At 43.1% G+C, this 12,612-nt stretch overlaps 1 protein-coding gene and 1 non-coding gene across 5 annotated transcripts in view; one reads left to right on the forward strand and one right to left on the reverse strand.

The window, feature by feature from the left end:
• Window positions 1-12,612, reverse strand: part of LOC136613052 (uncharacterized) — a 93,836-nt gene that overhangs the window by 892 nt on the left and 80,332 nt on the right. For all 4 annotated transcript variants that reach the window (XM_066593873.1, XM_066593872.1, XM_066593870.1 and 1 more), the window contains 2 exons: window positions 11,837-12,100; window positions 627-848 (listed from right to left, as the gene is read on the reverse strand). In XM_066593873.1, the coding sequence (XP_066449970.1) occupies window positions 627-848; window positions 11,837-12,100 (486 nt within the window). The remainder of the gene's footprint in view (window positions 1-626; window positions 849-11,836; window positions 12,101-12,612) is intronic.
• Window positions 7,130-7,210, forward strand: TRNAL-CAA (transfer RNA leucine (anticodon CAA)). The gene has a single exon. It is a non-coding gene; the product is annotated as a tRNA-Leu (tRNA).

Below are 12,612 nucleotides of genomic sequence, written 5' to 3' on the forward strand. Positions count from 1 at the left end.
GCATAGGTATGATAAGGGGTAGTTATATTTAGGGCTCATTCACACGGGCAGATACAGTTTTGGTCTGTGAAATACGCAGTCATAGAATTGGAACACTCATGAGACGCCATCATCTCCATCCTGCTTCTGGTGAGACCCAGTAGAAAAAACTTGTAATGCCCTGATCTCAGAGAATTCTTTTCTCCATTTCCATTAATTTCTAGTTTTAGTCTTCAAACATGAGGGGGTTCGATGCCCATGCAGTGCCACCTACTAGAAGGAAGCTTTTGAGGTCAAGCCTTGTAATTCGATTGGGAATATAAGCCAAAACAAGAGTTTTCTACATGAAGACGAACTACATGTCTACAGACTGCTGTTTTGGGGTTCTTGCCCCTCATCAGTGTACAGTAGGTTACTGGCTGGGTGGAGGCCTGTGATGTGAGACTAGAGGGGTACAGTTTTCCTCGTGGAGAGCACCAAGTAGGCGTGAGGAGACTTAAAAGGCCATGCATGCTCCTCTTGGTTTAGTCTGCAGCAAACTCGCACAAGGGTTTACATGTAAAGTATATTTCTCCCAGATACATCACTGTTGTCTCTACACAGAGGAGGTGGGTGATAGAAATGTAGAAATACTCAGATCACATTACCTTCCTGTGGCTTTGACTCATCTTCCAGCATTTTCAGGTTATTGGTGACGCTGCGACTCTGCTTATACAAAGTGCGAAAAAATTCCTCCTTGTCATTGAAGCCACTGATAATGCAGTACAGACGCAGCATCTTGTCCTTAGCCTGCGACATTCCCATTACATGATCAGGCTGTTTGTTTGTCTGCTCAGATTTACTGCACTCATCAGATACAAGATGATCTCCTGCAGCAACAGATAGAAGACATATAACACAGAGAGGAGAGGGTTAATCATCTATCCTCTTACTTGATGCCATTGTAGTGCAGATGATGTCTACATCTGATGAGGGGGAGGCTGTATTCACACCATGATTGCCCTATATAGTTGTCAGCAGACTTCCTGAGTATAAAGTCTCCGCACATATCCAATACTATCCAGTGCCTATAGATTACTAGAGAGCGGACGTGCCAATAATATAGATACATTGATGTGCCAGTAGTGTGTTCTTTTATTGTACAGCTCTGCTAATCATTGGGAGACCTGTCCAACCAATCTGATCAACCTCTATGAGGAGGTAACTTCCAGATTGGGCCGGGATCGTTAGATGTCGTGTGTCTAAAGTTTTCCAAAGCGTTTGATACTGTGCCGCATAAACGGTTGATATAATAAATAAAAATACTGAGAATATGATAAAATGTGTGTAAGTGGGTGATAAAAAATAGAGGATGGGTATTAACCCCTTCTAATCCAATTTTTCTACCGACATACTCATCCTCTGCCAAGAAACAACTAGTCTTTTTTTGCTGGCAGAGGCCAGTACTACAAGAGATAATGCATCGGCTAGGCTCTGACAGCAGAGTGGTCAACCTAATATGGTTAAAAAACCCTGTCTGATGTCTTCTGACATTGGAGCTGTAAAGGCTAAATAATAGTGTCGGAGGATGTCCGATGTTGGATATAGGAAAGGGTTAAAGAGGTATTCCTATCAACGAATTTCATGGTATATCCACAAGATATGCCATAAAAGTGGAATGTCATCTGCATCTGTCTCCAATTTTGGCCCCTCTTCCCCTGTCCCAGTGTTTGCAGTGGTCAGGACGTAGCTTTGCTATGCTGTTTACATGACTCCCATTCATTTCTATAGGAGTTACACAAACAGTCTAGCTCGATCTCCTATGCCATTCCTGTAACTCCCATTTGTTTCTATGGTAGTTACAGAAACAACATAGCCCAACTACACTCACCTATTTCCTTTAGCGGTCTGCAAATCATGTCCTATGAGGAACGGTTAAAGGATCTGGGAATGTTTAGCTTGCAGAAGAGAAGGCTGAGAGGAGACTTAATAGCGGTCTACAAATATCTGAAGGGCTGTCACAGTGCAGAGAGATCAGCCCTATTCTCATCTGCAGAAGGAAAGACAAGAAGCAATGGGATGAAACTAAAAGGGAGGAGACACAGATTAGATATTAGTGTTAGAGAACATATTTATGTAATATTGCTAACAACATCTTTGTATTACTTTTTAATTATTATATTCCTTGATGTAATCAAAATTGTGTGTGCAGCTTTAGGCAAACAGATATTAAGGAGCTTTTTAGCTATAGTGCATAGTCCAGCGTAGCTGCTTCGACTTGCTTATCTAGATGAAAGGGCCAGAAGAAGCACCCTAGATAAGAAACGTAGATGACATAGAATGTGCTAAAATAACAAAAGAAGATAACGTAGCAGAATAAATGTTCAACAAACCTTCTAGAAACATCTACAACTTTCCACGCTTACTTATTGGTTAGGAGGATGGGCGTACCCTTTTGATCTTTAAAGGTTTGCTGCATGATGGAATAAAGCTGAGATCATTCTGATTACACTAGCCTGAGTGTGATGTGTTGATTTCTAAGGCAGCTGCTATTGATTTATAATAAATTTGATACAAGCAAGATATTCCTGGTTTCGCAGACTTATTGCAACAACATTAGAAAAAACTTTCTGGAAGTGAGGGTGATCAATGGGTGGAACAGGTTGCCATGTCAGGTGGCGAGTTCTCCTTCAATTCTGACAGCGGCATTTAAATGACCCAATTAAGGGCCAGAGGTCCTGTATGCCTCCCTCTCTCCTGCAATGACATTGTGGGGTGCCATGCAGCTGCTATGGCAGCAGCAGGCCTTCTGAAAGCCCCCAGGGCTGCCGCTGCAGATTGACTAGCAAGCCATGCCTGTGCCATGGCTTGATACTATGTGTCAGATCGTGGTATAATCCAATACTATGGTACTACATCATACTGCAGGAGAGATCCAACCATCACAAGTTCATGTTCCCTATGGGGACTAAAAAATGTGAATATCAGTTAAAAAATGTTATTATTTTAAAAAAAAGGTAATAAATTTTAAAAAAATATTTCCCATATTTATAATAAAAAAATATAACTAAAAAACTCCAAAACATATTTGGTATCGCTGCATCCATAAAAGTCTGATCTATCAAAGTAATACATTATCTATCAATGTATGTCAGCCTACAAAATGAGCTTCCTCTTCCCACAATGCTTCACTTCAAGAAGGAGAAGAAAACAGCAGAGGGACAAAAATGCTAACAGGCAAAGTCAGCCACTAGATGGAGCCCTATGTGTACATAGACAGAAGAAGGTTAACCCCTTAGGCCGGAGTCACATAGCCGTATTTACACAGTGAGTAGAACCCTTTGATTTAAATGATTTCATACACACGTCTGTATTTTTGTGCACATGCATTTTGGTCACGCTAAAACATACACAATATACTCTATTTTCTGGACATTTATAGAAATGGATTTTGGGTAGGTGAAGTGTCTTAAATAAGGATGAGCGAGTATACTCGCTAAGGCACTACTCGTTCGAGTAGTGCCTTAGATGTTTACAGTAAGAGATACTTCCAGATATTTCACACATTGCTCTGCTCCAGCAAGGGTTAATATTATAGTGTCAGTATATAGTTAAATGGGGAGTATATGTTCCCTCTCTGTATCCTGTATGTTGTCTCTTTGAGCTCGGAGAGGGCTTCAAAGGATGACAAGAATATAAAAGGAGACAACAGGCGCCCCTGACTGATGCCACTGGTGGGAGGGAATTTATCCCAGAAGGACCTATTGGTAGATACTTTGGTCAATAGACTTGAATATATGACAGAGATTGTCCTCAAGTTATCTCCTTCCAAACCCCTCACACCCAGAGCCGAGAAGGTATTTGACCGGTTAATTCTGTCAAACACCTCCTCAGCATCAAGAGTAAAATTGGAGGCATTTTACGTGATTCCATATAGTGGGCAGTTTTCCATATCCTTCTATTCTTCCTTAGGCAGGTCTGTTTTTAATGAAGCCAGCTTGGTCTCCTTTTACTTATGGAGGCAGAATTGGTGTAAATTAGAGATGAGCGAACCTACTCGTTTCGAGTAATTACTCGATCGAGCACCGCGATTTTCAAGTACTTCAGTACTCGGGTGAAAAGATTCGGGGGGCGCCGGGGGGCGGGGGAGGCGTGGCGGCGTGGGGGGTAGCAGCGGGGAACAGGGGGGAGCCCTCTCTCTCTCCCTCTCCCCCCCACTCCCCGCTGCAACCCCCCATTCACCCACGGCGCCCCCCGAATCTTTTCGCCCGAGTACGGAAGTACTCGAAAATCACGGTACTCAGGCGAAAAAGGGGCGTGGCCGAGTACGTTCGCTCATCTCTAGTGTAAATCTATTCACTAATATTTTCACATATATTTTCAAATTAGAATTCAATAAGGATATAGGACTACAGCTTTGGGGAAGATAAAGATCTGTACCAGGTTTTTGGAGAGTTGCAATTAAAGGGAACCTGTCACGTCCCCACAGCACCATAAATAAAGTTATGATGCTGTTAGGAGGGTTGACCGGGAGTCGGTTGATGTCTTTTTACTGCATATTCACCGACTCCCGTGATCCAGTGCTGTAATCTGCTAACATGTTGGTGTGCAGAACAAAGATCTGACTCTTTTCAGAGTCGGTGTGGGCCCTCTCCCTTAGACGTGTATAAGAGACCTGGAAGACCGTGCGCACAGGACTCACCCCGTTCTCTGCCTCCTCCTGTAACAGCATCATAACTTTACTTGGTGGTGGGGGACGTGACAGGTTACCTCTAAAGCAAGTTGGTTTTCCTTAGCAAATGATCCTGCGTCCATTGCTTTTTATATGCGCCATGTAAATGTCATGTTAGGATTGGTTGGAATGTTTTGCAGTAAATATTGGACAACCCATCCAGGCCGGGGGATTCCCCTGCTGATAGGGATCTGATTGCATCGGCAATCTTGGATAGGTTGATTTGGACATCTATTGAAAAGAGTCCATCTATAAGCCCAAGAAGGTTGAATTCTTTTAAGAAAAATTGAATGTCTTGAGTGGAAGGGTGAAGTGAGGAGCAGACATCTTTCAAATGATGAAGGAATAATAATTTAGAAATTTTTCAAAATGTATTTCGGGGCCTAATATGTACTTTCCTATAATGCAAGGATTGACCAAGTGTGACATTCTAGCGTTAACATGTTGGGCTCTGGAGTGTGAGGCTAGCAGCTTCAGTCTCTCTTAGTGTACTTTTACACCGAACAACTACAGAGTTGGCAAACGTTAACTTGACACTTAACACATTATGGTAACTTAGCCAGTATGTACCACAATGCTGTAAATCCAGGTATCACTATATACCAGTCATGTTAAGGACTGCTGCATCTGTGTCTTTCAGATTGTCGCTTAGAAAAGTCGCTGAACTGCATGAACATTATTGGCTTGAAATGTGTTTAAAAAGCATTTATTGTTCATCAGTTATTTGCCCAGATATCGTTCATAGCCGCGATCCCCGTGCCAATTCACTTGCAAGTTGTTCAAATGCTGAATGAATGACTGGGATTTTATATCAGATGACTTTTGATCAACCAGTAACTATTTTTAGGTGAGCTGCAATAAAATAACTAGTGGCTATAGAGTGAATTATCGCCCTCTTGGTGGCCATGTTTACACAGAACGACTGTTATTTGCATTTGCTCTTTTTATTTGGACAATAGTCATCCTGTGTAAAGGCACGCTTAAGGCCCATTTACACTGGATTGTGGGAGTACAAACATTTATCAGACCCTGCAAAAGGGCCTTTAGTGAGTAAAGGAATGGGGATACAATGGCGAAATATGGTCTCCAGGTAATGCTTAACTTCCCATTGTAAAGACAGCTCAGTCAGACTAAACATTAAGCCTTAACAAGTGTAACACAGAAATTCCCCTAATACTTTCACAATTACGAATATAATAGCTAGATGGTTTACCCATGTAATTATTTCAGTAGTGGAGATGAAAAATAGCAGGCACCCCCCATGTATGAAGCGGGATTCACTTCCAGGCCCGCTTCATACAACATAGTAATATAGTGTGTTATAGAATTAATATATGTATTATATTGTGTATATATACCCTGTCATATGTTTCTCACATCAACCAGTGGTTAACTTGTTCATGTTACATACTGGTATGTATTAGATTCTTATCTCCCTTACATGGTTTGCAGGCCCATCACTGCTCCCCCACAGGTCCTTCTCACAAAAAGCCCTGGGACACCCATCGCTCATAAGAGGGGCTGCTCATACCTCCTACCTTCACCCTCCTTAAGCCAAGCAGTGATATTGATAAGTCTATTCTAGTTTTGTTTATAGGAAATCATGTGTTTAGTAGTAACACACACCTTAAGGCGTTAACATGTGTCAGTCATTACAAACAAAGCCAATCATGAGTTCTTATGATTTCAGGGGGTATGTACTAATGCTGCTGTGTCATTTGGGGTATATCTGTACTGTGATGATGTAAATAAACCAGAAGCATACTGATGATTGACCAGCATTGTGTCACTGTTAGTTACTTTGCACGCATGCACTTCTGATTATAATCAATGTGGAGCAGACAGTAAAGTCAGAAGAAAACCATTTATTTTCCTATATCTAGTGTATAAAAAGATACATGTTCATATAGTTCTGCTTATTATCCCACTATGTTAATTGAGCAGAAGATGCATGAAGGAGCAAAAAGTTTAGTGACATTTTTGGTGCAATTTTAGCCATGCTCCTTTTTTGGACAAGTTAGAAAAAGTGCCCAAGAGTGTTTAAAAACATATATTAAATGTGGTGAAAAGAATGTAATACCTTCTGGTGCAATTTGAGTTAGAAAACTGTCATATTAAATAGTAAATTTGCCCAATGTGTTTTTTCTAGCAGTAAGAACACCTCTGGATTTGGAGGTGAAATGGGAAAGGAACCTGGAGGGGAAAAGGGGGTTGGAGTCTAAAAGCATCCTTTTAGATGACATGTTTCTTGGACACAAAATACATCTACTACCCGTGTTTTGGCCTCTGACCACACGTGTCTTTTTCTATGGCGTGTTTATTCCTTTCACATTAATTGATACCATTTTTAGTGTCATTTTAAAGACATTGAACTGAGCTAAGAACGGACCAAATTTTCCCCATTATGGTGGAGTTGTGTTTTGGGCTACATGGATATGGGCTGTGATGGCCGAGAGGTTAAGGCGTCGGACTCAAAATCCAGTGGGGTCTCCCGCATAGGTTCAAATCCTGTTCACAGCGGGGCATTTTATACGTTCTGAGAGAAGAGAAGTTCTTTCAGATAAAGAATTGCCTGCGCTCTGAATTTAAAGGGTAATCCCAAGCGTTACCACACACAGATTCACAATGGAGACTATAATCTCCATAAAGATAAGGTTTAAATCCTGCACTGAGCAGGTTGGACCCGATGACCCTTGAGGTCTCTTCTAACTCTACCAGTCTATGATGCTATGATTCTATGATATCAGCCAGAAAAAAAGAGTTATCACATTATTTCTGGCAGCAATTATCAGGTGTGAAAAAGTCTGGACAGATAGAAAGTGGACATAAAAACACCCAGCAACACATATGTAAGTTAACAAGAGCATCATAAACCAGTTATAAACAGGTACATAAGTAGGCAAAGACAACATAAAGCCATTACTTGGTAAGGGGGGTAAACAGTTTATGAAAGACAAACAAATGTCTGCTTACATTAGATGATAACTAAATAAGCAGCTAGTATATTTCAGGTGAGATGACTAGTGGACAAGTGATCGCCTGTCGCCCAGTTGGGGGCGATGTTTGCATTGAATAACTGTTGATTACATTCGCTCTTTTAAGTAACTATTTGGTTTACAGCTGTCTTGTGTAAAGTCATTTAGATAACAATCAGACCACATTGTATTAGTAATCGATGAAGAAATACAGGTTTACTTACTTTTGGACTGTATACATATTTATTTATGCATACAATAATCTAATCAAGTACACTCTGTCAAAAAAAATCAAGCTCCAAGAAGAAGTTGTCAAATTGCTACTCAACTCGGCATGCAGTTTCATCTCAGGCAGATATGCAAATCATTATAGTTGAGGCATGATTAGATTAAGGGCATAGGCGTGAGGGGTCACAGGGGTCGCCATTGCAACCTGGCCTTGCTCTGCGGGGGCCTAGGGGTCCCACCATATTCAAAATGTGCACTTGTAGAGGCGGAGCAGTGTGACCCGCATTACACTGGCAGCCGCATGATTGATGCGGCCGGGGGTGTGGCTGCTGGAGGGGAGGGGAGGCTGACATACAGACGCAGAGAACACTGTAGCTGTGGCTCCTCTCAGGTTGCTTCTCTTCTACTAGCAGCATGTCGGCAGCCACCAGTGAGACGTCCCGGGAACCAACAAGCTTCTTCTATCTGGGTCCAGAAACATTCTTTGCTGTAGCAAACTCCCGATTGGCTCCTCCCACAGGCTGGTCACATGACTGGCCACATGGGTGTGACATCATTAGAGGTCCTTGACAAACAGCAGACCCACCTGGCACCCGGCTCTAGTTGTAAATTTAATTGCATCATTTTTGGGAACGTATAGTGCATTGTAGAACTTTTAACCATTTTTTTTTGCAGTTTTTTTAGACCGTTTCGATTGCTGAATAATGTACTAGTATTATTCTCTGGCTCAGCTCATTTCCAGCGATATTAACCCCTTCCTGCCACAGGGAGTAACTGTATATCCTGGCAGGGAGGTACTTAACGCAACAGGATGTACACTTACGCCCTGGGGATAGTGCAGGATTAAAAGAGATCCCGTGCTTTGTGGCAGCAAGGGCCTCCCCTTGTAACAGCGGAGGTGCATCGGGACAGCAACCCCCGCTGTTAACACCTTCCCTATGTAGATCACGGCATGTAAAGGGCTCACAGAGGAAGCGCGCTGCCGCTGTGACATCATCGCGCTCTCATGATGTAATCGCAGAGAGCCCGATGGGTTGCCATGGCAATAAGACACCAGATACAGCCTTGGCCTATAAAAAGGCTCTCAGAAGCTCCTTGTGTATAGTAACCTCTTTTTCTGCTTGTAGAGCTTGTTGACCACTAGATGCCTCTATGAAGCAATCAAACAGATTTCAAACAGTTAACATAGTTGGTGAGGGGGAGCATTATCAGAATGCAAGAAGCTGGATGGTTGTATCAACAAATTGCATGCCACCTGGGCCATTAATGACCAGACTGTTAGAAGTTGAGAACATGTGCCCAAGGTAACTGGGCTCATGATGGCCTCAGCAGACCACTAGTAGAGAGAATCAACTGATTATTCGACAAGCACGAGTAGCTCCAAATGTATTGTTGTCTGCCATCCAGAGACAGGTGGCGCCATCGATACAGGCCCCTGTGTCTCTCGAACCATTTCCAGGCACATAGCAGAAGGACATTTGGTCTCATGGCTCACATTGTGTACTCCCTTTAACACCCACCGTGTGTGTGCCTCCGCTTGAATGTCAAACCGGACTGCTACAGAGTGGAAACAGGTTGTCCTCAGCTATGAATCCTGGCTTAATTTGAGCACTAACGATGGCCGTTTTTGTATCTGGAGACCTTAGTTTGAGAACCTCAATTCTGCCTCTGCAATGGAGCAGGACACTTTCCCCACTGCTGCTGTGATGGTCCATTGCATATGTCAGTTGGTCACCCCTAGTAGTAGTGCGAGGGACAATGACATCTCAATGATATATTCAGAATATCTTGCAGCCACATGTGTTCTTCTCCTAGCAGAGCTCCCAAGAGGTATTTTACAGCAGGGTAATGCTCGGCCACACACCAGGGTGTCACAGGAATGTCTCTACAACATTGTCACACTTCCGTGGCTACCCACTCACCAGATTATTCACTAATAGAACATATATGTGACCATCTGGGACACCAACTTTGACAGCCTATGAATTAGCATGATCTAAAAGGTTCAGTAACAGCAAATGTGGAGTGATTTGCATAAGATACCATACAGAGTCTGTATGCTTCCATGCCCACCCATATCACATCCTCTAGTAAAGCTGAAGGAGGTACTATAAGGTATTAGAGCCTTCATTTCCACCCATATCACATCTTGTATCTAAGCTAGAGGAGGTACAACAAGGTACTAGAGCCTCAATTACTTCTTGTATCATATCTTGTATTCAAGCTAGAGGCAGCCCAGCAGGCTACTAGAGCCTACAAGCTCACCCCTATCACATCTTGCATCCAATCTAGAGGAGGCACAACAGCGTACTAGAGCCTTCATGTCTGCCTGTATCACATCTTGTATCCAAGCTAGAGGAGATACAATAAGGTACTGGAGCCGCCATGCCTCCTTGTATCACATCTTGTATCCAAGCTAGAGGCAGCCGCCTAACAGGGTAGTAGAGCCTTTATGCCCATCGGTATCACATCTTGTAACCAAGCTAGAGGTGGTACAACAGGGTACTAGAGCCTCCATTCCCGCCCGTATCACATCTTGTATCCAAGCTAGAGCTGGTACAACAGGGTACTAGAGCCTTCATGTACATCCATATCACGTCTTGTAACCAAGCTTGAGGTGGTACAACAGGGTACTAGAGCCTTCATGTCTGTCCATATCACATCTTGTATCCAAGCTAGAGAAGGTGCAACAGGGTATTAGAGCCTCAATGCCTGCTTGTATCACATCTTGTATTCAAGCTAGAGGTGGTACAACAGGGTACTAGAGCCTACATGCTCACCCCTATCACATCTTGTATCCAAGCTAGAGGAGGTACAACAGGGTACCAGAACCTTCATTTCTGTCCATATCACATCTTGTATCCAAACTAGAGGCGGTACAACAGGGTACTAGAGCCTCCATGCCCACCCGTATCACGTCTTGTATCCAAGCTAGAGGAGGTACTAAAGGGTACCAGAGCCTTCATTTCTGTCCATATCACATCTTGTATCCAAGCTAGAGGAGGTACAACAAGATTCTCGAGCCTCCATGCCCACCTGCATCACATCTTGTATCCAAGCTAGAGGAGGTACAACAGGGTACTAGAACTTCCATGTCCACCCATATCACCTCCTGTATCCAAGCTAGAGGAGACACAATAAGGTACTAGAGCCTTCCTTCAAGGCGTAATTTTTCCACAATAAATGACTCTTTTGCTCTGACATTGTAATCAGTTATAACAATGTTACAATCACAGAGAAAGTTTCATTCCATCCGACAACTTCTAGGGGAGGGATATTACTGACAATAAGTGTACATTGAGCGGAAAAGAGAGGACAGATTCATAAAGAGTAGCACTTCTTACTCTGTGAGGCAAACCCCCATTGTTTGGTGAGGTCCTGCGGCGGAGACAGTCTTGATGTATAATGTACAGGTCTTTGTCTGTCTGCAGTAAACTCTGATTTAGGCGGCCTGCACATCCTAGTGGATTTGCATTGCGGGATCCACGGCGGGCGTCCGCCTCCGGGTTCCACAGCAAATATGGAAAAGTGATTCTTCCTGTACACAAACAGAAACCAATTGCCATTTCCGCTCGCGGAGGAAAAATCACACGGAAACCGTCTAATCCTCGACTCTTCTGCAATTGACATTGTGGAATGGTCGCCGTTTCCATGTCCTCGCTAGGCGAAGACGCAGGAAAAGCAGGAGTTTAAGAAAAATCCACAATCTGTAATGCGCGTGTCCGACGGCGAGCCATGCAGACCATCCACAGTACAGATGAAGATGCAGAATGGCAGAGATGTCGCTGCTGCCAGGGCTGGATTCAGCATGCAGAATCTGACCCGCCCGTGTGCAGGCGGCCTTAGTAATCTATTCTAATGGTATATTGGGTGCAGGAAAAAAATGGAAGCAATATTAGTAATTTTGTGGTGGACACCAACCGCAGATCACGTGATCATTTACCGTTTTGTAATCTCGATGATTCTTCCCACGTTTGCAGGTTATCGGCGATGCTGCGATAAACCTTCTGCTTGTCATCTTCATCCCAGTCTCTGATAATGGTATATAGACCTCTTTCCCAGTACTCCATATCTGACATTTCCATCATGTAATCACATTCTTCTCCTGTCAGAAGACTTTCAAAGAACAGATCATCTATAACGGGATGTAGAACTTGTTTTATTTTTTTCAGCCGATGTATGTTTTCGCCTAAAACGCGATCTTCAGCTGTAGAGAGAAGAGATCCAAGAATCACACAGAGGGGAAAGGGTTAATATAGTATCTTACTTGATGTCATTGTAGTGCAGATGTCACTGATGGCAGCAGGTAAGGACTATCCATCTACATACAGATGTAGCAGAGTTTGACTTGTTCATGGAAGCCTGTAGTAAGCTTGATTCTGGTACCATATCTATACAGCCAGCTTGATTCTTTTACTGTATATATGTAGTAAGCTTGGTTCTGGTACAGTATCTATGTATTACGTGTCAGATTACTTTTAATCTTCAGATTGGTGGGAGCCAACACTATTCATACAGCCCAGGACACATGGTTGACCTAATCCACCGATCCGGCTGCTTCCATCACATCTCTAACCTGATGAGGAGAGAAGCACATGGACTCTGTTCACCATCTCCTCTCCCTGGAAGCTGGATTGTAAATGCTGGTTGGGAGTACTTCTGTTTTCAGCTCTTTTGTGAACCCTAATTGGATTTACTGGCTGCTGGTACCGTCCAGTA

This window comes from Eleutherodactylus coqui, chromosome 2 (assembly GCF_035609145.1).
Source record: "Eleutherodactylus coqui strain aEleCoq1 chromosome 2, aEleCoq1.hap1, whole genome shotgun sequence".
NCBI lineage: Eukaryota > Metazoa > Chordata > Amphibia > Anura > Eleutherodactylidae > Eleutherodactylus > Eleutherodactylus coqui.